At 46.9% G+C, this 20,191-nt stretch overlaps 1 protein-coding gene and 1 long non-coding RNA gene across 2 annotated transcripts in view; one reads left to right on the top strand and one right to left on the bottom strand.

The window, feature by feature from the left end:
- The window catches only part of LOC139034056 (uncharacterized), an 89,661-nt gene that overhangs the window by 45,154 nt on the left and 24,316 nt on the right, over positions 1-20,191 (top strand). The gene's annotated exons all lie outside the window — the stretch shown is intronic.
- Positions 1,888-9,208, bottom strand: WAS (WASP actin nucleation promoting factor). The gene is made up of 12 exons (XM_020901180.2): positions 9,017-9,208; positions 8,517-8,657; positions 7,291-7,377; positions 7,081-7,183; positions 6,935-6,976; positions 6,788-6,841; positions 5,823-5,997; positions 4,799-4,841; positions 4,443-4,596; positions 3,823-4,235; positions 3,449-3,563; positions 1,888-2,197 (listed from the first exon to the last, which is right to left on the bottom strand). Exons 1-12 carry the CDS (start codon positions 9,146-9,148, stop codon positions 2,142-2,144), a joined length of 1,515 nt encoding a protein of 504 aa, XP_020756839.1. The 5' UTR covers positions 9,149-9,208; the 3' UTR covers positions 1,888-2,141.

Below are 20,191 nucleotides of genomic sequence, written 5' to 3'. Positions count from 1 at the left end.
TTGTCAGCCAGGGCCCTAGAAGCACTCAATTGTTTAACATCTCCAAAATCAGACTGTCTTAAAAGCACTGATGGGTCATAACTTAACTGAAAGTACTTTTTTTTTAATCTTTTTAAGTGATATATAGAATAATGGTGCATTGTATAATCAGTGGTGACTCAGGATCAGCGACACCCAATAAAAAAATGGTAACAACAGCAGAAACAGCATCTCATGTTTATAAATGCCTACAAGGAGCCAGGAACTTTGCAAACACTATCTACTTTCATTCTTGTCACAACCCCATGATTACAGTAAGCATCTGTATCTTCATTTTAAAGACTGAAGAAACTGAGACCCAGAGAGGTCAAGCAACTTCCCCATAGTCAACTCTTTTACCCCACATCTGTGCTTGCTCTAGCCAATGCTCCTGGGGATTCAGAGGTTGTGTGATGTAAGGTCTTTTCCAGGATAAAGCCTGCCCAAAGCGTTATGGAACTCTGGATTTGGCGGGGGTAGAAGTGATATGACAGGCCCTTCCTAGACTCAGTGCTTGCCATGGGAACCCAACCAGGGTGGGGTAGGGAGGGGAGTAAAGGATGAAGAATAATGAAAGAATTCAAGGGAACCAAGGACTCCCTCCTTCTCCAGCTTCCATGGCTGCAGGGAAATTCTTAAGGGGCAAAGTCAGCTCCTACTCCTTACACCTCCACCCTCCTCTAACCCCTTAAGCTGCCCTTGGATGGTTCAGAAATTCTTGCACTGATCTTGCAGATGGAAAAAGTCTGCCCCCTTTGAATTCCCCCTCACCTTTATTTTCCTCCCCGCTCTCTTCCTACTCTGAAGGTAGGAAACCTGAGATCTTGTATCCACCAGGTTTCAGAAATGGGAAGGGGTAGACCCCTCTATTCTAGGCTTTGATGTACAATAGTTTCTAATTACTCCCTTGGAAACAGCTTTGAACACCAGGGACAGTTTTGAGTTGGGCCTTTTTCACCCTCTGGAGAGCAAGTTATAGAGGAGGAGGGTGACCCAGTAGGATGCCAGTTGAAAATAGGTTACATATTGTTGCCCCCATTGTATAGATGAGGAAACTGAGGCTCAGAAGTGAGGCATCTTGCCTGGGATCTAGAGCAGATCTATGTAATTATTAAATCTTTGCCTCTTTCATTGCCATTGGCCAGGACTTAGATTGCACTGGGAACCAGGCAAAATCAAATTTTGGCATTGAGAGGGGAATCCTGCCCAGCAGGATCCTAGTGTCGGAGTTGTGTGGATGGAGAGTGGGAAGTCTGATCATTAGAGTGCTCTCTTGATCTAATACTGTGTTGATTGCACCTTTTTTAAAATAAGTATACAAATAACTCTCACTCATTCACCACATTCAGCCTCACACCAAGCTTTTTCCTATCTCAGGGCCTTTGCATTGGCTGTTCCCTCTGCCTGGAAGGCCTTTCCCTCTAAATATTCACATGGTTGATTCCTTTCTCTTTAGGTCCAGCATAACTGTCACCTCCTCCAAGTGGCTTTCCCTGAACTCTCCATCCTACCATCACTTCCCCTCAGCACAACATAGCTCTTACCACGATCTGTAACTCTTTTTGTTTTTATTTAATTCCTTGTTTCTTGTCTATCTCCTGACTGAGAATGTTGACCTCACAAGACCAAGAACTTTTGTTGTTTGTTTCCCATTGCTTTATCCCCAGCCCCCAAGGTAGTGCCTGGCAATAAATATCTGTGAAAAGAAGGAAGGACAGAAGGAAACAAGAAATACAGACTAAATGACCAAGGGAACAAATGAATGAATAAATATATATATGTAAGGCTAAACAAATGAAATGGGAGTAAAAGGGACTTTAGGGGAAAAGGACCCCAAATTCTCATATTTGGTAGGTAAAGAAACTGAGATTTAAAGAAACAAAAAGACAGTTATTTTATTTTTGTTTAAAAATCCTTGAATGAGGAGAACTGAGACATTTTATATAAAAAGGTCCTTGGCTATTGCTAGGGTGAGTGTGTGTGGGAGGAGGCCAGTCAGAGATAACAGCATTGAAGGGGGGGGGTGGGAAAGATATGGGGCTTGGGGGCCTGGAAGTTAAGTGGAGGGTGGCAAGGAGGGCTGCCAGGGGAGCCCAGCACAGAACAGTGGAGGTGGTGGTGATTTAGTCATCCCATTCATCATCATCGTCATCATCACCGGCCTGGTCCTCCCCTTCGTCTGGAGGGAGAGAGAAAAAGTGGAACTCAAGATGGGTAGGAGGGTTCAAAAGCCCTGGAGAGAGGAGTTACTAGGGTCTGGGAGGTTGGGATTACTAAACCCTGGGGCCTGAGATCTCCCACTTGGAAGTTAGATCTGAGGTCTGTGTGTTGGATAAAGGGACCTCCTAAGAGGAGGGAGAGTTGGGCAAGATAGGGACTATAGCTGGGGTCTAGGTTCTAGTTGGAGTCGAGGTTAATATTATTATCAAAAATGTGTGGTTAGTTGGGGTATTATTGTCACACAAAGGGTTAATTTTAACAGGCTTGTCACTCAACGGAGTGGATTTAAATATTAGCAAAGGTGGAGGAAGTTACAATGTTGTTTTTTCATAGTGGGTTAATGTTAACATTGTTGACACAGAATGGGGTTAGTGATGATGTCATGGTCAAAAGATAAGGTTTGTTATAATTCTGGCATATGATGGATTCCTATTGATCTGTGAACAGACTCGGGGGTTGATGTCAGTATTATTGTCAAAGCTGAACTTTAATTATATTATTGTCACACAGTAGGTTGAGGCTAATACTCTCTCTTTCTCTGCCCTGCTCAGTTGTGTCCGACTCTTTGTGACCCTTTGGACTGTAGCCCACCAGGCTCCTCTGTCCATAGGATTTTCTGGGCAAGAATACTGGAGTGGGTTGCCATTTCCTCCTCCAGGGGATCTTCCTGACCCAGGGATCGAACCCATGTCTCCTGTGTCTCCTGCATTAGCAGGCAGATTCTTTATCACTGAGCCACCTGGGAAGCCCTGAGATAATAGTATCCTCATATAATTCTCATTTAATGACAAAGTTGTTGACACATTAGGGGCTAACTTTAACACTATTGTAAAAGATTGAATTAGTTATAATATTGTCACTTAATGAGTTAATCTTTTGACACATGACATTAGAGTTAATATTAGTGTCAAAGAAGGGGTTCTTTATAATATTATCATCACATAGTGGGTTAATGTTAATACTATTGAACATATGGGATTAATGTTAATATTGTCAATGAGAGTTAATCATATTACTGTTACATAATGACAGTTAACACTGTCAAAAAGAGACTGGTACAGATTCATGTTCATTCTCTCATCAACAGATGGGACTAATTGCTGGTGGCTGTCGGGGGTGTTTTTAGGTCAACACTAGCTGGGAACCAAGGCCACAGGTCCTGGCAGGATGGGCTCTGAATGGCAGGCTCACAGGGAGGATGAACTCTCACCAGAGGAATGTATGGCTTTGCTTCTCTTCTGCATCACATGCATCAGGGCACCCACCAGCCCCTCTGAGCTCTGAGGTGGTGGCTGCAGTGCTGAGCTCTCTGGGGCCCCAGGGGTCTGCAGCAAGAAGGATGCAGCAAAGAGGGCTCAGGGCCTGTGAGAGGAGCACTTCTCCCCACCCCTTCATCATTCTTTCTCCTCCCACATACTCTAGTTGCCTTGAAACTCACCTCTGCCCACCAACCTCCCAACCCTATCAGTGAACCCCCAAATCATGGGACCCCCATCACTCTCAGCCCCAGCCCCCTGCCATCCTCACTTGCACAGCACACCCCAAAGTCCCAGTTCCCCAATCCTCCATCACACTGGTCCTCACCTTGTTCAGCTGAATTCCCTGCCGGATTTGATCCAAAAGTGCCCCCCGACCCCCACCAGGGGCCGGGCCCCCCACAAGCCCCAGAGAAGGAGGGGGTGGGGGAGGGATTGGTCCATCCCCAGAGCTGGGTGGTGGCGGTGGTGGTGGCGGTGGTGGCGGAGGCATGGGCGGCCCACCCCCAGCTCCAGAGGGTGGAGGGGGCGGTAGCACAGAGCGTCCAGTGGCTGGAGGGGGTGGTGGCGGAGGGCCCCCTCGGCCCGGGGGTGGGGGTCCCCGGGGAGTTGGTGGGGGAGGAGCACCTCCCGTAGGTACAGGGGGCAGAGGGCCAGAGCGACCCTTGTTACTCCCCACAGTTGGGGGCCGGGGGGGCTGGTTCCCTCCTCGGGATGGCGGTGGGGGCGGTGGAAGTGGCTCTGAGGGGAAAGACAACACATAGCTGTTATTATAGTTTTCTTCAGAGCCTCAGTTTTGCTTACTTGTAAAATGGGTACCCCAACCAACCAACTCCCGATTCAAGCAGTATAGAGGTTTCTATGAGGACTGAGAGCCTGCAAAGTATTTCTTAGAAATCAGCTACCAGGGTTGGAGAAGAAAAGGGGGTCCAGAAAGGGGGGGCTCACCCTGGCGCCTCATCTCCTTCCGCACAGCTTCCATCCCACCCTGGTTCTCAATGAAGTCATAGATAAATTTGGAGGTCTCAGCATCGGTGAGCTGGGCATCACTGATTCCTGCCCTTGAGAACAGGCTCCGCAGATCTGGGTCCAGGTTGTTCACCTTCCCAGGAGGAAAAAGCCCCGGCAAGGGTCGGGGAATAAGGTGGGGAGGGGAGGGGCACAGATTATCAGGGGGTCCACCCCAGAGAGGGATCTGAGAGGAGGGTGGGAAGGATGGGGTCTGGGGGGTAGATCTGGAGCTGTGGACTATGGAAGGGTAGGCAGGAGTTGAGTGGAGTCCAGGGGACTCTGGAGTTACTCACGTCAAATCCATTCTGGGGGTCCCACCCCACGTGGCTGACATGTCTGAAGGAGGTGAGGAGACCCCAGTGAAGCGCCATGGCCATTCCTTCCCTCCCTTCCTAGTGAAGCTCTCTTGCCCTCCCCTGCCCAGAGGGACTCTCAGGAGCCAGAATTAATGAGTCTTAAGTGAATGAATGAGTGAGAGTAGTAGTTATGGAACTAAAGAGGGTTCACAGTTTGTGGTGCCCATCTGTCTGCCCATCCCTCTTTCCACCATCCATCCACCCATCTATTTGTCCACCTAGCCATTCACATTCACCTGTCAGACCACTGATCTATATATATTTGTCTCCCCACTCATCTGTCCACACACATTTATTTACCCATTTGTCCACCAATCTGTCCTAACCCACACTTGTTCATCCACCCATCCATCTACCCATATGTCCATCTTTCCATTCATTCACTCACTGACTACCCATTCAATCACACACTTCTTTGTAGCCACTGAATTGTCCTTCATCCACATATGTGGCAACCTATCCATCCCCATCCACCTTGTATGTGAACCCATTGGCCTGTATGTCATTCTGTCCACATACTCATCCACTCACCCACCCATCTACCTACCCACTTCCCATTTATCCATCCATTCATTCTCCAACCCAACCATTCATTCATTCATCCATCTATCTATCTACCCATCCATCCATTCACCCACCAGCCCGACCAGGGAGGGACTAGGTCAAGTGAAATGCCTAGGGAGCAAAATTTAAGGAGGCACCCACTCTTGGAGTCATGGATTATACTTGGGTGATGTGGTGGAGAGTGAATGCCTCTGTAAAATTTGCAATCTTGATGCCTTTGGTATCTCTCCCTAGTCCTAGCTTTGCACTCCCCCGCCACCCATCCACTCATCTGCCTACTCTCTCACCTACCCATCCATTTTTCCATCCTTCCATTCACTCAGCTCTCTTCCTATCCACCTGCTCATCTGCTCCCCCACCCCCAGGATCCATGGGCCCACTGGAGAGAGGTTCTCACTTGAATCCACTGGGTGCGCCAATATCAGACTTGCTGATCTTTTTCTTCCCTGAGCGTTTCTTATCACTTGGGCCAGGCCCAGGTGCTGGGAGCGAACGGTATCGTGAATTCGTGATGTCTGGGTTCTGGATGTCCACTGTCACCAGCCCCAGAGACACTGGGCTGGCTGCTGGGCCTGTGGGGAAAATGGGTGACTGGGCTATTGACCCATTTACCTACCAACCAGAGCATAAGAGTTAGACAGGAAGACGGTTGGGGGAATGTGTGTTAGATGATCATGGAAGGAGTGGGTGAGGGGTCCAAGTAGGTTTACGGAGAAGTGGGTGGGTAAGTCCTGCACACCATCCATACATTCACTGATTCATTAATTAATTTACTCGCACTTAAGTATTGACTCATTTATTCACTGGCTCATTGACTAATTTGTTAAATTATTCGTTCACTCATTCAATCATTGCTTTCTCCACTGATTGAAATTTTGTCACTTATTCATTTATTCACTGTTGAATTCATTCCATCACTCATTCATTAATTTACTCAATCATCCATCCATCTATTCATCCATTCACCCACATACCCATTCACCTACATCTATACACCCACCTGTACATCTACATCCTTCCATCTTCATGCCCTCATTTAACCATCTGTCCACCACCAATCCATCCACCCACACATCTATCCACCTATTCATTCACCTGTTTATCACTGCACCCACCCATCTACTCATTTATCTACCCACGCCCCACCTGTGTATCTATTCATTCCCCCACTCCTTCCATGACCATCTAACACACTGATTCCCCCAACCATCTTCCTGTCTCTAACTCTTATGCTCTGGTTGGTAGGTAAATGGGTCAATGGCCCAGTCACCCATTTTCCCCACAGGCCCAGCAGCCAGCCCAGTGTCTCTGGGGCTGGTGACACCTGCCCACCCAGAGACACAGGGAAGATTCAGCACTCACCCCCTTGGTCTCCACCTGGGTGCGGGGGCAGGGGTGGGAGCCCTCCTCTTCTCTCTGGGAAGATGGAATGGATAGAGAACTATCACAACTCTGCCTCAGTTTTCTGTGCTAGCCCCTTATTACTCCTCCTTGCACTAGAGGACTCACCTTCACTGACTGGCGCTGGTGGAGGCGGGAGCTGGCGCCTGTCTGTGGAGAGACAGGAAATCAGAATCAGGAGAGGGGCTTTTCCAGCTCCCCACTCTTGCCCTCACTTCTGCTCAACCTCTTTCCCTTCCCCAAGGCCTCCTTACCCCCGCTTTGCCTCTGATTCCGTTTTTGTATCTTCTCCTGCACCAGGTTCCGGAAGGCCTGGGCCTCGCCCTCGTCTGCAAAGTTCAGCCCCGCTTGGCAGTCCTGCACATGCCTGGGGGGTCAGCTGCCTTCCAGACCCCCCCCACACACACCTTTCCCCTCTCCTCCTTGCACCCCAACTGAGGCCCAGGGTTCAGGTGGTCACTTACATCTCCAGCAAAGGTGTGGAAAAAGGGGGTGGGAGCAGAGTAGACCAGCTGTGAGTACAGCTCCTGTTCCCACAGCAGCCGGCCAGCCTGGAGAGGGGGAGCACACTGGCACCGAGGCACGCCCTGGGTGGCGGGCCTCTGTTTTCCAGATAGGGAGCGTGGTATACAAATTTGGGGCCCCAGAATCTGATTTGGAGATTTCCAACTCAGAACCGGAGAGTTGGGAATCTAAGAGTCAGATGTGGGGGATTAGGGTACAGTATGGGAGTCAGACCCTTCAGCGAGAAACTTGGATTTGGGGTCCAGATGTGGAATATGAGGGCTTGAATTTGAGGATTTTGGACTCTAGTTCTAGGAAACTGAGTCCATTCAGAGAATCTGTCCCAAATGCCCCCACTTTTATGGGGGCCTTCATTAGGGTGGGTAGGGTTCCAGTATTAGGAGTTGGGATTGAAATTTGAGGTTTAGATATACAGACTTGGGAAGGTTTTTTGGAGGGGGTTGAGCCAGTTTGAGCTTTGTAGAGCAGAGTTATGAATTGGGAGTTTGGTCAATATTTTTTGACCCTGGGATCTTGATGTGGTTCTATTGGATCTATATCGGTTTAGTGGGATGAATTTGGGGTTTATGCTTGGAGAATTTAGGTTAAGTGTTTGTGGAATAGGTTTTTGACTTAGGAGCTATCTCAATATTTAGGTGATTAGGAGTTTTCATATAGGAGTTCTGGGATCCAATGCTGTGGGCTTAAAAGGACAGATTTGGGGTTGAAGATTCAATGGCATACTTAGGTTTGGGATTTGTGGAACATATTTATGGCTTAGAAGCTAGGCAAAATTCTGGAGTTCAGGAGTACTGATGGGAGGTTTCTGAGACCTAAAATGTGGAGTTTCGAATAGATATGAGGTTCAGGTAAAAATATGGAATGTATATACATATGTGTGTGTGTGTGTGTGTGTGTGTGTGTGTGTGTGTGTATAGTTTGTGGAACAGATTAGATTTAGGGGGTATACTAATATTGGGGGTTATAGATCTTGACACGAAGACTCTGGGGTCAGTCATCACAGGCTTAGAAAGACAAACCAAAGGTTGGCATCTGGATGAAGTCTTTGGTTCTGGGGTTCAGGGGGTTCACTGATCTGTCTGAGGGCTCTGGGTTATGGACACAGATCTGGGTTTATGGGTTGAAAACTGGGTTGTCTGTCCAGTGGTGGGGGGGTGGGGATCACCTGAAGGCCATAAAGGCGGATGAAGTAAGACTTCTTGGGGTTATCCTTCACGAAGCACACAGCCCCACAGTGTCCCTTGGTCCAGTGCTCAGCTCCAGGGGGCAGCGCCAGGTACAGCTGAACAACCGCAGTGGCCAGCGTCTGGGAGGGGAGAGTAGGACTCGTTGGAATCCAGTCAGGGGGAGCCAGAGGGTCTGGGAACCAGACCTGGTCCTTTCTTGCCTGTGGCCATCATGGCTCCAAAGGAAGAGCCACAACCAGAGTGAAAGTGAATGAACACTGAGTTCTTCCTGGGATTGGTGAATGGGGGTAAGTGGATTCTGAGAGGAGATGATGGAGAGGAAGAGGAGGAGAAGGAGAGGAGGATGGGAAAGATGAGGAGAGAGGAAGGGGAGGAACGGAGGAGAGGGAGAGGATGGGGAAGATGAAGAGGACGAAGAGGAGGAGGAGGAGAAGAGGAGGAGAGGAAGACAGGGAGGGCCAGAAGATCCCCAGCTCACCCAGCACTTCCGTCCGAGCATCTCAAAGAGTTGTTGGTTCTCATGGTCCTGGAGGAGGGTGGACGGGATGTTCTGCTGCCCCCCTTGTCCTCCGCGGCCCCCAGGCCTGCCTCCTGAAGGGCCCCCACTCATGGTGCCTCCTGCCCTTGTCCTCTCCGGCTGGGCTGAGTGCAGGGTAAGAAGAGGAACTTCCGCAGTAAGCGGGGGAACAGGAAGTGCAAAAAACCACAAGGGAAACAAGTCCTCTAGGGGCCCCTCAGTAGGCCTGGCCTCCTCCTCCCTTAGACTGGGGCCCTCCTCCATTTGACTGGTTAGATCCATCTTTTGGACCAGGTTTTGTCCTCCTTTCTTATTCTCTGGGGCCCATCTCCCTCTGACTTGCTTGGACCCTCCTCCCTCTGGCTGACTGGCAGTGAGGGATAGGCCACTGCAGCATTTCTGCAGTGCTACGGGGGGCAGTCATGGGCTGAGTGGCCTTCTTCCTCCCCAAAGCATCCAGTTAGTCTGGGCCCAAGGTCCAAGGCTCTGGTGCTGAAGGGTTATTGCACTAAAGCTTTTCCTTTAATTACATAGCAAGCACCTGGGACCCCCACCTCTCCCTTGAGACCCCAACTCGCTCACACCTGGCTCAACTTCCCCATCCCTACCACACCATCTCATTTAACTGCTGTTGCTTCTGAACTTTTGAAAGTGTGTAATCTTTGGAGTCCTGTCTTTACCCCCACTCAGTATTCTATGTTTTATTTACTTATTTAGGCTCTTTGCGGTACACGGGCTTCTCTTGTTGCAGCACAAGGGCTTCGCCTTGTGTTTGGGATTCTCTTGTGATGCGAGTGCTTAGTTGCCCCTTGGCATGTGGGATCTGAGTTCTTTGAACCAGGGATCAAACCCACATCCCCTGCATTGGAAGGCAGATTCTTAACCACTGGAACACCAGGGAAGTCCCTCAACATTCTATTGTTATCTAACAAACATTCATGTAGCACTGAACATGTGTGCCAGGCACTCTTCTGAAATATTGACTTATATAAATCCTCCTATTGGCCTGGGGTACATACTCTATTTTTACCATTTGATGGAGGGAAACTGAGGCCCAGAGTGGTTAAATGATTTCCCCAGTAGCTCCGAGCTAGCATGCCAGGCAGGTTGGTTAGTGTGCACTTTTCATCAAGATGCTACACAGCCTGCTCTGTTACTAAGATTCATATTTGCCTGTAGCAGTAGTTGTTACTGCTATATAGCATTCTGTTGTGTTACTATGCGTGCGTGTGCATGCTAAGTCGCTTCAGTTGTGTCTGACTCTTTGTGACCCCTTGGACTGTAGCCTGCCAGGCTCCTCTGTCCATGGGATTCTCCAGGCAAGAATACTGGAGTGGGTTGCCATGCCCTCCTCCAGGGGATCTTCTTCCAACTCCAACAGGGATTGAAGCAGCATCTCCTGCATTGCAGGCAGATTCTTTACCACTGAACCACCAGGGAAGCCCACATTGTGTTATTAGACAATTTGTTTATTCATATTCTCCTGTTAACAGATATCTGACCTGTTTCTGGCTTTCGTGGTTGGCAGCAACGCTGCCTTGTTCGCTCCTATATGCATCTCCTGGTCCAAATAGGCAAGCATACTCTCAGGAGGGGAATCGGGGCATTGGAGGGCTTGCATAGCTCTAACTTTGACAGACTGTTTCCCCAAGAGAATGGCAGCTTGGTCCCCACTCCTCCCTGGAGCTATTTCCTATTTGGAGATGTGAAGATTTCAGGTACACATACAGCAGCTTGAGGGGAGCTAAGCAAATCTGGGGTGTGTCTGGCATTCCCATATACCTGAAGGGAAACAGCACATGTCAACTTGGGACCCACAGTCCTACCTGGAAACCTGTATGGCTCCCATGCCTGCAGGTGCCAACCTTCTCTCCTAAGCCAAGGCTCAAACCCACTTGTGTTAGTTGCTCAGTCGTGTCCAACTCTGCAACCCCATGGACTGTAGCCCACCAGGCTCCTCTGTCCATGGAATTCTCCAGGCAAGAATACTGGAGTGGGTAGCCATTCCCTTCTCCAGGGGATCTTCCCGACCCAGGGATCGAACCTGGGTCTCCTGCATTGCAGGTGGATTCTTTACCATCTGAGCCGCCAGGGAAGCACCATCAAAGCCACTACCAGTGTGGCAATTTCAACCTCCTTCCCTCCTTTCTCTGCTCACCAACCAGCATATGGTGCTTCCAAGTCACCGGGCAGTTTCATACCTCCTGGTCTGGAATCCCTCCAGCTTGTCCACTAGGGGAAGCACCTGTTTTTTCCTTAGAAAGTCACTGCATTCACTCATGTTGACATTGTTTGTTGAGCTCTCACTGTGTGCCAGGCACAAACTAGACACTCAATAAGTGTTTCTTGAAGGAATGAGTGAGGGATTAATATCTAATTTGATATTTTTCTAAGTGCCTCACACTTATGTACTTATTTCACATGCACAGACGACCCCAGGAGGTGACAGCTTCAGCTGTTTCCATTTTACTGATAGGGAAGCAGTGGCCCAGAGTATCTTAGCTAAGTTGCCCGAGGTCACACAGCTTGTGAGAGTTGAAGCTGAGGCCAGTTTTGTGAGAAATGGTTCCTAAACTCTAAAATGTCACATGAGTCCTGGGATTAAATTCTTCTGCTGCTGCTAAGTCGCTTCAGTCGTGTCCGACTCTGTGCGACCCCATAGAAGGCAGCCTACCAGGTTCCTCCGTCCTTGGGATTCTCTAGGCAAGAACACTGGAGTGGGTTGCCATTTCCTTCTCCAATGCATGAAAGTGAAAAGTGAAAGTGAAGTCGCTCAGTTGTGTCCGACTCTTCGAGACCCCATGGACTGCAGCCTACCAGGCTCCTCCATCCATGGGATTTTCCAGGCAAGAGTACTGGAGTGGGTTGCCATTGCCTTCTCTGATTCTTCTGCTACTTTGGTCTTTTGTTTTCCTTCTTTCTCTGCTCCTAGATCTGTCCCCTTTAAGTCTATTTCAGGATGTTTTAAACCTCTGCTACACTTGCTGGTGATTTTGTAAATTAATATGTAAAAGTTGTATATTTCATGTTCTTACTTCTAAGGAGCAGACAAGTTTAAAATTTCTATTTTTCTCCAAATAAAAAAACCTAGGTAGATTTATTTTTATTACTTTTGTCCCTAATACAATGAGTTTCCTCAGCCTGGAAATACAGTGATTCATTAAGCATTTTATGATCATTTTAAATCTTATTCAGATTATTGAATTGCTCTGTTGGCCTGCATTAATAATTTGGAGCTGGTTTATTTTACTGTTATGTGTTCCTTTTGACGCTTGCTTCTCTGCACTGGATGACAGTATTTGGTGAGGTGATGACCTCAAAGGTAATTTGCTCACCTGGGACTTCAAATAGATTAAAAAAAAAAACCCTAATCAAGCTTTTCCAGTTGTTCCCAGCAGGAAAGTGGATTGAATACTTACCACACAAGTCAGTCCACGGCAGCAGACGTTCTACCTTACTTCTCAGTAATCCAGTGAATACCCAAGAACTCCCAAGAACCATAAGCCCAATGACTTGGACCCACCTGATGCTCTCCCATCAACCCCACTCTGCCAAGCTCCTAGGGATCACCAGATGGAGAGATATTTCCTGTTTATATCTTGTGCATATTTTACTTTATTTTGAGGGGATATTGCTTTTTTTTTAATGTACACCATTTAAAAAGTCTTTTTGAATTTGTTACAATATTGCCTCTGTTTTATGTTTTGGTTTTTTGGCCAAGAGGCATGTGGGATCTTAGGTCCCCAACCAAGGATTGAATCTGCACCCCTCCACTGGAAAGTGAAGTCTTAACCACTGAACCGCCAGGGACGTCTCAAGGGAGGGGGAGCAGGGGCATCCGATATTGCTTGAAGATCCCCATTGCCATGCCTAAGTCCTGAGTAGGTAATAAGACACTGTCAGTGAGAAGACATGAGGGTTTTCTTCCACACCCTGGTCCTTCTCCCCCTTCCTTCCTGCCCCTTGTGGTCCTCCCTACCCTTGACTGAGGGGTGTTTCCTGGGACTAGCTTAAGGAAACAGCAGTTCCCAACCCTCGGATACAATGCACCCTTTCCATAGGAAACATTTTGGGAAGCCTCTTTTTACCACCGTAGAATGACATTCATAGATGTTACAAGTCTTGGTGGTGTGGGGCCATCCCCCAGCATCTCAGGTCCTTGCCTGTTCAATGCCAAAACATCCCCATCATTGTGATAATCAAAGTCTGCCTACCAGGAATTCCCAAAACACACTCCTAGGGCAGGCAGGAACTAGACTCTTGTCTGTCTTGTTCACTGCCATATCCCCACCACCTAGCACAAGACCCTGCATGCAGAAGCTCAATCAGTATCTGTTGAATAATCACCACATGGTCTAGTTACCTATGCTGTGACTTATTGCCCTCTTCCCACTGCCCACCCCCCTCCTCTCTTCACCTCCCTGCCTGGGGGGAGGGAAGAAAAACAGCTTAGAATGTGCAAGAGCCAGACCCTCCCATAGAGATGTCTACACTGTTCACTGATGCTACAGCCAAAGGGATGTTTTAGGAGAGGGGCTGATTTCTAGTCCTGGTTGGGGTTGAGTGAGGACAGGGCATGCACAGAAAAGCAGAGACGCCTGTAGAGATAAGAACTGCTCAGTGGATACAGCCAGATTCTCTAGCCTTACAACCTGACTCTGGCACTTATCAGCTGTTTAAGGTCTGGTAACCTCTCAGTGCCTTAGTTCTCTCATCCATAAAGTGGATAACAATAGCAGTTAAGACTGTTGTGAAGATTTAAATGAGATAATTCATGTCAATTGACGAGGACAGAGCTTAACATGTTATAATTATGAGTTGTTTGTTTTCATGAAATGGCTGAATAACTTGGATAAAGGCACCATCCTTCCCTCAGCCTAGCATTCTCCCCACTCCTGCTCCAATCCTCTTCTCACCCTCCTCCATTAGACATTCAAGTCCCACTGCCATTGGTGGATATTTAGAGACCCAGCACATGGCCATCTTCTCTCTGCCCTTCCCGTATTTTTCCGTGCTGCAAAGCCCATCTCGGAGATCCACTGTGTGGGCCCAGTCACACTCTTCTAGGGCCCTTCCCCATCAACCTCGGAGGTCCCACCCACCACGTTTCCTGCCCTACTCCTCTCACCTGCATGGGAAAACACAGTGCCAGCCAGCTCTCTCCTTCCCTTTTAGGTTTGCGCTACTCATCTCGGACCAGCCAGGCAGCCAAAGGTCCCCTCCTAGTCCTTACACTGATCACAGCCTCAGAATCACCACCAACTCTCCCTAAATGGGTACTTCCTAACCCCTACCCCGATCTGTGACCCCAACTGTCTATTTCCCACTCAGTGACACCAGAAGGGTCCACAATCGAGTCTGTGTGAGACTTAAGACAGTCCACCTTCTGGTCAGTGGGTCCCAAGGGTCGCCCACACCTTTACAGTGTGAGCCCAGGGGGGTTAGCGTTGCAGTCTGGAATGGACGACTACGGGAAAGGGGAGGAACGCAAAATGGAGCAGTCCGTCCAGGATCGTACCACTGTGGAGAGGGTGGCTGTCTTGCAACATACCATTTTGCTTGTGGGGGAGGGATACGATGGCTGCCTCGTTCTCTAATGGAGAGTGGAGTGTCGCAATCCTGCTAGTCCCAAGATCTCCTGATTCTCACCCACTTTGGGCAAGCCTCTCTCTGGCGTCCCACCCTCAGCCTCTCTCGTATCAGCCATCTTAACTACTTTCACCACCCGCTCCATTCCTTAATTTCATAGCCGGAATACATCGGAGCTGGCAATTGGCCTACGGGTGGGGCGAACAGGACCGCTACGGGCTCTGATTGGTCGATGACCGAATTCTCATCCTTGCTATTCTTTGAAGCTGCACGGGTTCAGAGAATAACATGGCCCCACCTCCGCTCCCGCGCTTGGGGCTCCCATTGGTCATGGTTCAGGGACATGCGCAGTGGATGCCAGACCAGTGTGCTGAGCCATTTAAGGCGGCTTTGAGGATTTCGGGTGGTGGGTTCGAATACTGCCCCAGAGGTTCAGATTGCTCACGTGTAGAAGGTGGTGTTTACTGCTGGAGGGTTAATAAGATCACACATCAGGACGCCTGCTGTACTGGGTGATACAATTGTAGATTCTGTAACTCACCCACTAGGGTTTTGGGTGGGCTTCCTTAAGTAGCTCATTTGGTAAAGAATCTGCCTGCGATGCATGAGACCCCAGTTCGATTCCTGGGTCGGGAAGATCCGCTGGAGAAGGGATAGGCTACCCACTCCAGTATTCCTGGGCTTCCCCTGGTGGCTCAGCTGATAAAGAATCCGCCTGCAATGTGGGAGACCTGGTTTCGATCCCTGGGTTGGGAAGATCCCCTGGGAAGGGCTACCCACTCCAGTATTCTGGCCTGGAGAATTCCATGGACTGTATAGTGACTTTCACTTTCAGGGTTTTAAGTGCGTGTGCCAAGTGTTTCTGCAACCCTTTATTCTCTAGGTTACTAAAAATAGAAAGCGTTCTATGGGTTTAGGAAAACTCTCAGAAGTCCTGTCTGAGAAGGCCTAATGTTCCAAAACCATCACTTTGCACATTGAATACTGTGTAAAGTGTATTCTCTTAAACACCTTTTGTCAAAAGCCTTGCTGTTAGGGCTTTCAACTGCTGTAAACTTGTTGCTGAAACTCGGCCTCTGTTCACCGGTGCCAAATAGGAACAAGGAGACAGAGTTTTGGGTGAAGTAGAAAAGAATAGCTTTTTATTGCTTTGCCAGGCAAAGGGGGCCACAGTGGGCTAATGCCCTGAAGACCATGTGACCCACCCTGGAGGGGGTAGTGAGGAGTTTTATAGTGTTCAAGGAGCAGGGCGTGATCAGCTCGTGGACAGTTCTTGGATTGGTTGGCATCAAGGTGAAGTTTCAAGCATCATCAACTTCTGGTTTCAGCCAGTCTAGGGTCTGTGTTCTTGCAGTCAGCGGTTTTCTTCTGGTGGGGGGTGGGGTGGGGTGTCTGCTTCCTGTAAAAACAACTTAGGAATGTGTATCAGGCCTTTATCTATGTCTTTCAGGGAACTGGGAGTTTGGTGATTCTGTTATGTGGCAGAATTATAGTCTAAATTGTTACCAGTTCCTTAGCCCAACAGCTATTCTTTGTTTCTAAATCTTATTTCCCAGTCATTGACTCAAGTCAGCATTTTACTTTAAAAGACAAGGCCATAGAGGCTTGAACACAGTTCCAAACTTTGTATCGGTTTTGTCAGGAGTAAAGTTAATGATTTTAGTACATCATATTCAAAGACTACAAGATGTCACTCTGCAATTTATAGTCTTGGGAGAGCCAGACACCCCACTGTACCCATCCTGAGAGGCCTCAGGAACCAAAACTGCCAACATCTTAACATTGGACTTCCAACCTCCAGAACTGAGAAAATATATTTCTGCTGTTTAAGTCAACTAGTCTGTGGTACTCCATTATGATGGCCCAAGCAGATAAATACAGATGGCTGCCAACATTCCTCCCTTGTCTGTTGTTATGTCCTCTGGCAATGGGACTTTGCACCTCCCCATTCAGAGGTGGAGTCTATTTCCTCACCCCTTGAGCCTGTGCTTTGGCCAACAGCATGCAACAGAACTGCCATCACGTGAAATCTAGAGCCTAGGCCTCAAGTGACCTTGCAGCATCTGTCTGGGCCCTAGTGCAACACTGCGCTGAGCCCTCCACATGAGGAAGCTGGTCTGGAGAATAAGAGGGAGTGGACAGAGAACCAAAGCACCCCCACTGACAGCTGGCACCAACGCCGGACATGTGATCAAGGCCATTGAAACTTCCAGCCCAGTCTATCCTCCAGTCCACTGCAGCAACATGGTTGAGCAGAGGGAAGTCCAAGTGTGGAACTACCAGCTGATCCCAGCTCAAATTGCCTACCTACAGGATTGTGAGCAAATACACTGTTGTAATTCAAACCTGCTATGTTTTACAGTCCTTTGTTTTGAAATAGTAACCAAGCTGACACAACATTCTTCTCTCCCTGGCTAGGGCTGAGTGAACCTGACAATATTCCTAAAGGGCAAATTCTGTTTGGGCAGCCAAAGGACCAGTTCTTGTCCCTAGGCCAGGGAGCTCCCTCACACAGGCAGAGAAGACATTCCAGGCTCGTGACTGGGAGCTTTCCCCAGATCCAAAGTCACTAGTCTATCACTACTTCTGTCTCTTAATGTTTTTGATTATCAAATGTTTATGTTGGGGAAAGATCATTTTACGTATTACTGAAGTATATAATCTTATAATATTTTGGTTCATGATGAAAATCAATCATGCATTTATTAAATTTTTAACAGAAAATCACTATATAATCCTACAACTTTCAAACAACTCACTGTTTATTATTATAGTCACTCATTATTATTTTAAAACACACAAATAGGGAGTTCCCTGGTGGCCTAGTGGTTAGGATTCCAGGCTTTCACTGCCATGGCCTGGGTTCAATCCCTGGTCAGGGAACTGAGATCCCACAAGCTGTGCAGCATGGCCAAAAACAAAACAAAAAAACACAGTCAGCTGTTATGAAAAATGCACAAAAATTGCCTGGGTATTTTAATATATTTACCCAAGCTATTACAGAATTCTTTCCACTGCCAAGAGTAGTTAGATTTTTTTCACTTGATTTTAAACCAAATTCATTTATAATAGCCAGGACATGGAAGCAACCTAGATGCCCATCAGCAGACGAATGGATAAGGAAGCTGTGGTACATATACACCATGGAATATTACTCAGCCATTAAAAAGAATTCATTTGAATCAGTTCTAGTGAGATGGATGAAACTGGAGCCCATTATACAGAGTGAAGTAAGCCAGAAAGATAAAGACCAATACAGTATACTAACGCATATATATGGAATTTAGAAAGATGGTAACAATAACCCTATATGCAAAACAGAAAAAGAGACACAGATGTACAGAACAGACTTTTGGACTCTGTGGGAGAAGGTGAGGGTGGGATGTTTTGAGAGAACAGCATCGAAACATGTATATTATCAAGGGTGAAACAGATCACCAGCCCAAGTTGGATGCATGAGACAAGTGCTCGGACCTGGTGCACTGGGAAGACCCAGAGGGATGGGGTGGGGAGGGAGGCAGGAGGGGGGACCGGGATGGGGAATACATGTAAATCCATGGCTGATTCATGTCAATGTATGGCAAAAAACACTACAATATTGTAAAGTAATTAGCCTCCAACTAATAAAAATAAATGGGAAGAAAAACAAATTCATATTGTTAATCTCCATCAGCAACTTGTTGGCATTGTGTGAGAGGAAATCCCTTCGTATGACTTCTGCCAAACTTTCAAAAACATTCTCTAATGAATGTTATTAAAAAGGTCTTTTATTTCTCTGCCCAAATGAGCACTGAATTTCAGGCTAGGATTTTCCATGCCACATTTTGATTAAGCAGTGAATAGGTTTGTTTTTGATCAACATAAAGGCTTACATGCTAACAATACTGTCTTGAGATATAAACTCTCAGCTTCCAGCCTTTAGATTCCTCAAATTTATTCCCTGTGGTCAAGTGACATTTTTCATTCAGGAAAATGACATCATAGTAATCCTTGTAAAACCTTCATTGAAATAGGAAACTGAAACACATTCCCACTTGACAGAGGAAAAGCTGAACCACAAGGATAAGAAGCCTCTAGAAACTCAGCTAATGCTATGAGATGGCTCTTCTCAGACAAACACATGTGTGTATATACTTTACAGGCACACTCACACGGATAGATGTGTGCATATTTGTGTGGATGTAGAACCATAGATTGGTCAGGGGCCTCAAGGGGTAAAGCCTAATTTTGTGGACTGATCAAAGTGATTGGACACCCCATCCTCGATACCAAATTATTTTAAAATAATTCAATGAGGATTTCACAGAAGAGTTTGAGATTCCATCTTAGGCAGGAGAGGAACACCTGTAAAATTTATAGACTGTATTAGATCTGTCCAATCAGAATTCATTTATTCAAGAAACATTTTTATTAAGATATAATTGACATATAACATTATATTAGTTTCAGGCATACAATATAATGATTGGATATTTGTATACATTGAAAAATGATCACCACAATAAATCTAGTTACCATTTGTCACCATATAAAATTATGAAATGTTTTTTCTTGGGATAAGAACTTCTAAGATTTACTTTTTTTTTTCCATTTATTTTTATTAGTTGGAGGTTAATTACTTTACAACATTGCAGTGGTTTTTGTCATACACTGAAATGAATTAGCCATGGATTTACATGTATTCCCCATCCCGATCCCCCCTCCCACCTCCCTCTCCACCCGATCCCTCGGGGTCTTCCCAGTGCACCAGGCCTGAGCACTTGTCTCATGCATCCAACCTGGGCTGGTGATCTGTTTCACCCTAGATAATATACATGTTTCGATGCTGTTCTCTTGAAACATCCCACCCTCGCCTTCTCCCACAGAGTCCACAAGTCTGTTCTATACATCTGAGTCTCTTTTTCTGTTTTGCATATAGGGTTATCATTACCATAAGATTTACTTTTAAGATTTTACTTTTAGCAACTTTCAAACATGCAATACAATATTATTGACTATAGTCACCATGCTGTACATTATATCCCCATGACTTATTTATTTTATAACTGGAAGTTTATACCTCTTGACCTCCTTTGTCCACCCTCCAACCTCCAGTCCCTCTGGCAACCACTTATCTATTCTCTGTATCTGTGAGTTGAGTTTGGTTTGGTTTGTTCATTTTGTTGTTTAGATTCCATATATAGGTGAAATCATACAGTATTTGTCTTTCTCTGTCTGACTTATTTCACTTAGCATAATACCCTTAAGGTCCATCCATGTTGTTGCAAATAGCAAGATTTCATTCTTTATGGCTGAGTAATATTCCATTGTGTATATATGTACCACATCTTCTTTATCCATTCATCCATCGATAATCACCTAGATTGTTTCCATGTCTTGGCTATTGCAAATAATGCTGCAGTTAACAGAGGCGTGTATATATCTTTTCAAATCAGTGTTCTCGTTTTGGAATTGCTGGTTCTAATTTTAATTTTTTGAGAAACTTCCATATGTTTTCCATAGTGGCTGCACCAATTTACATTCCCACGAATGGTGCAGGAGAAGGGG

The sequence above is a fragment of the Odocoileus virginianus genome, unplaced genomic scaffold (genome assembly GCF_023699985.2).
Source record: "Odocoileus virginianus isolate 20LAN1187 ecotype Illinois unplaced genomic scaffold, Ovbor_1.2 Unplaced_Contig_22, whole genome shotgun sequence".
NCBI classification, from domain to species: domain Eukaryota; kingdom Metazoa; phylum Chordata; class Mammalia; order Artiodactyla; family Cervidae; genus Odocoileus; species Odocoileus virginianus.
Note: the sequence above shows the minus strand (reverse complement) of the source record. Positions and strands in the feature narration are given on the sequence as shown.

What these genes read in the sequence shown, in the direction of transcription:
- WAS (XM_020901180.2), bottom strand. Translation starts at nt 9,148, where the DNA reads ATGAGTGGGGGCCCTTCAGGAGGCAGGCCTGGGGGCCGCGGAGGACAA. An exon ending in GGCGCACCCAGTGGATTCAA is followed by an intron (nt 4,842 to 5,822) that starts GTGAGAACCTCT and finishes CACCTCCTTCAG; the next exon opens with ACATGTCAGCCACGTGGGGT. An exon ending in GAAGGAGATGAGGCGCCAGG is followed by an intron (nt 4,236 to 4,442) that starts GTGAGCCCCCCC and finishes CTTTCCCCTCAG; the next exon opens with AGCCACTTCCACCGCCCCCA.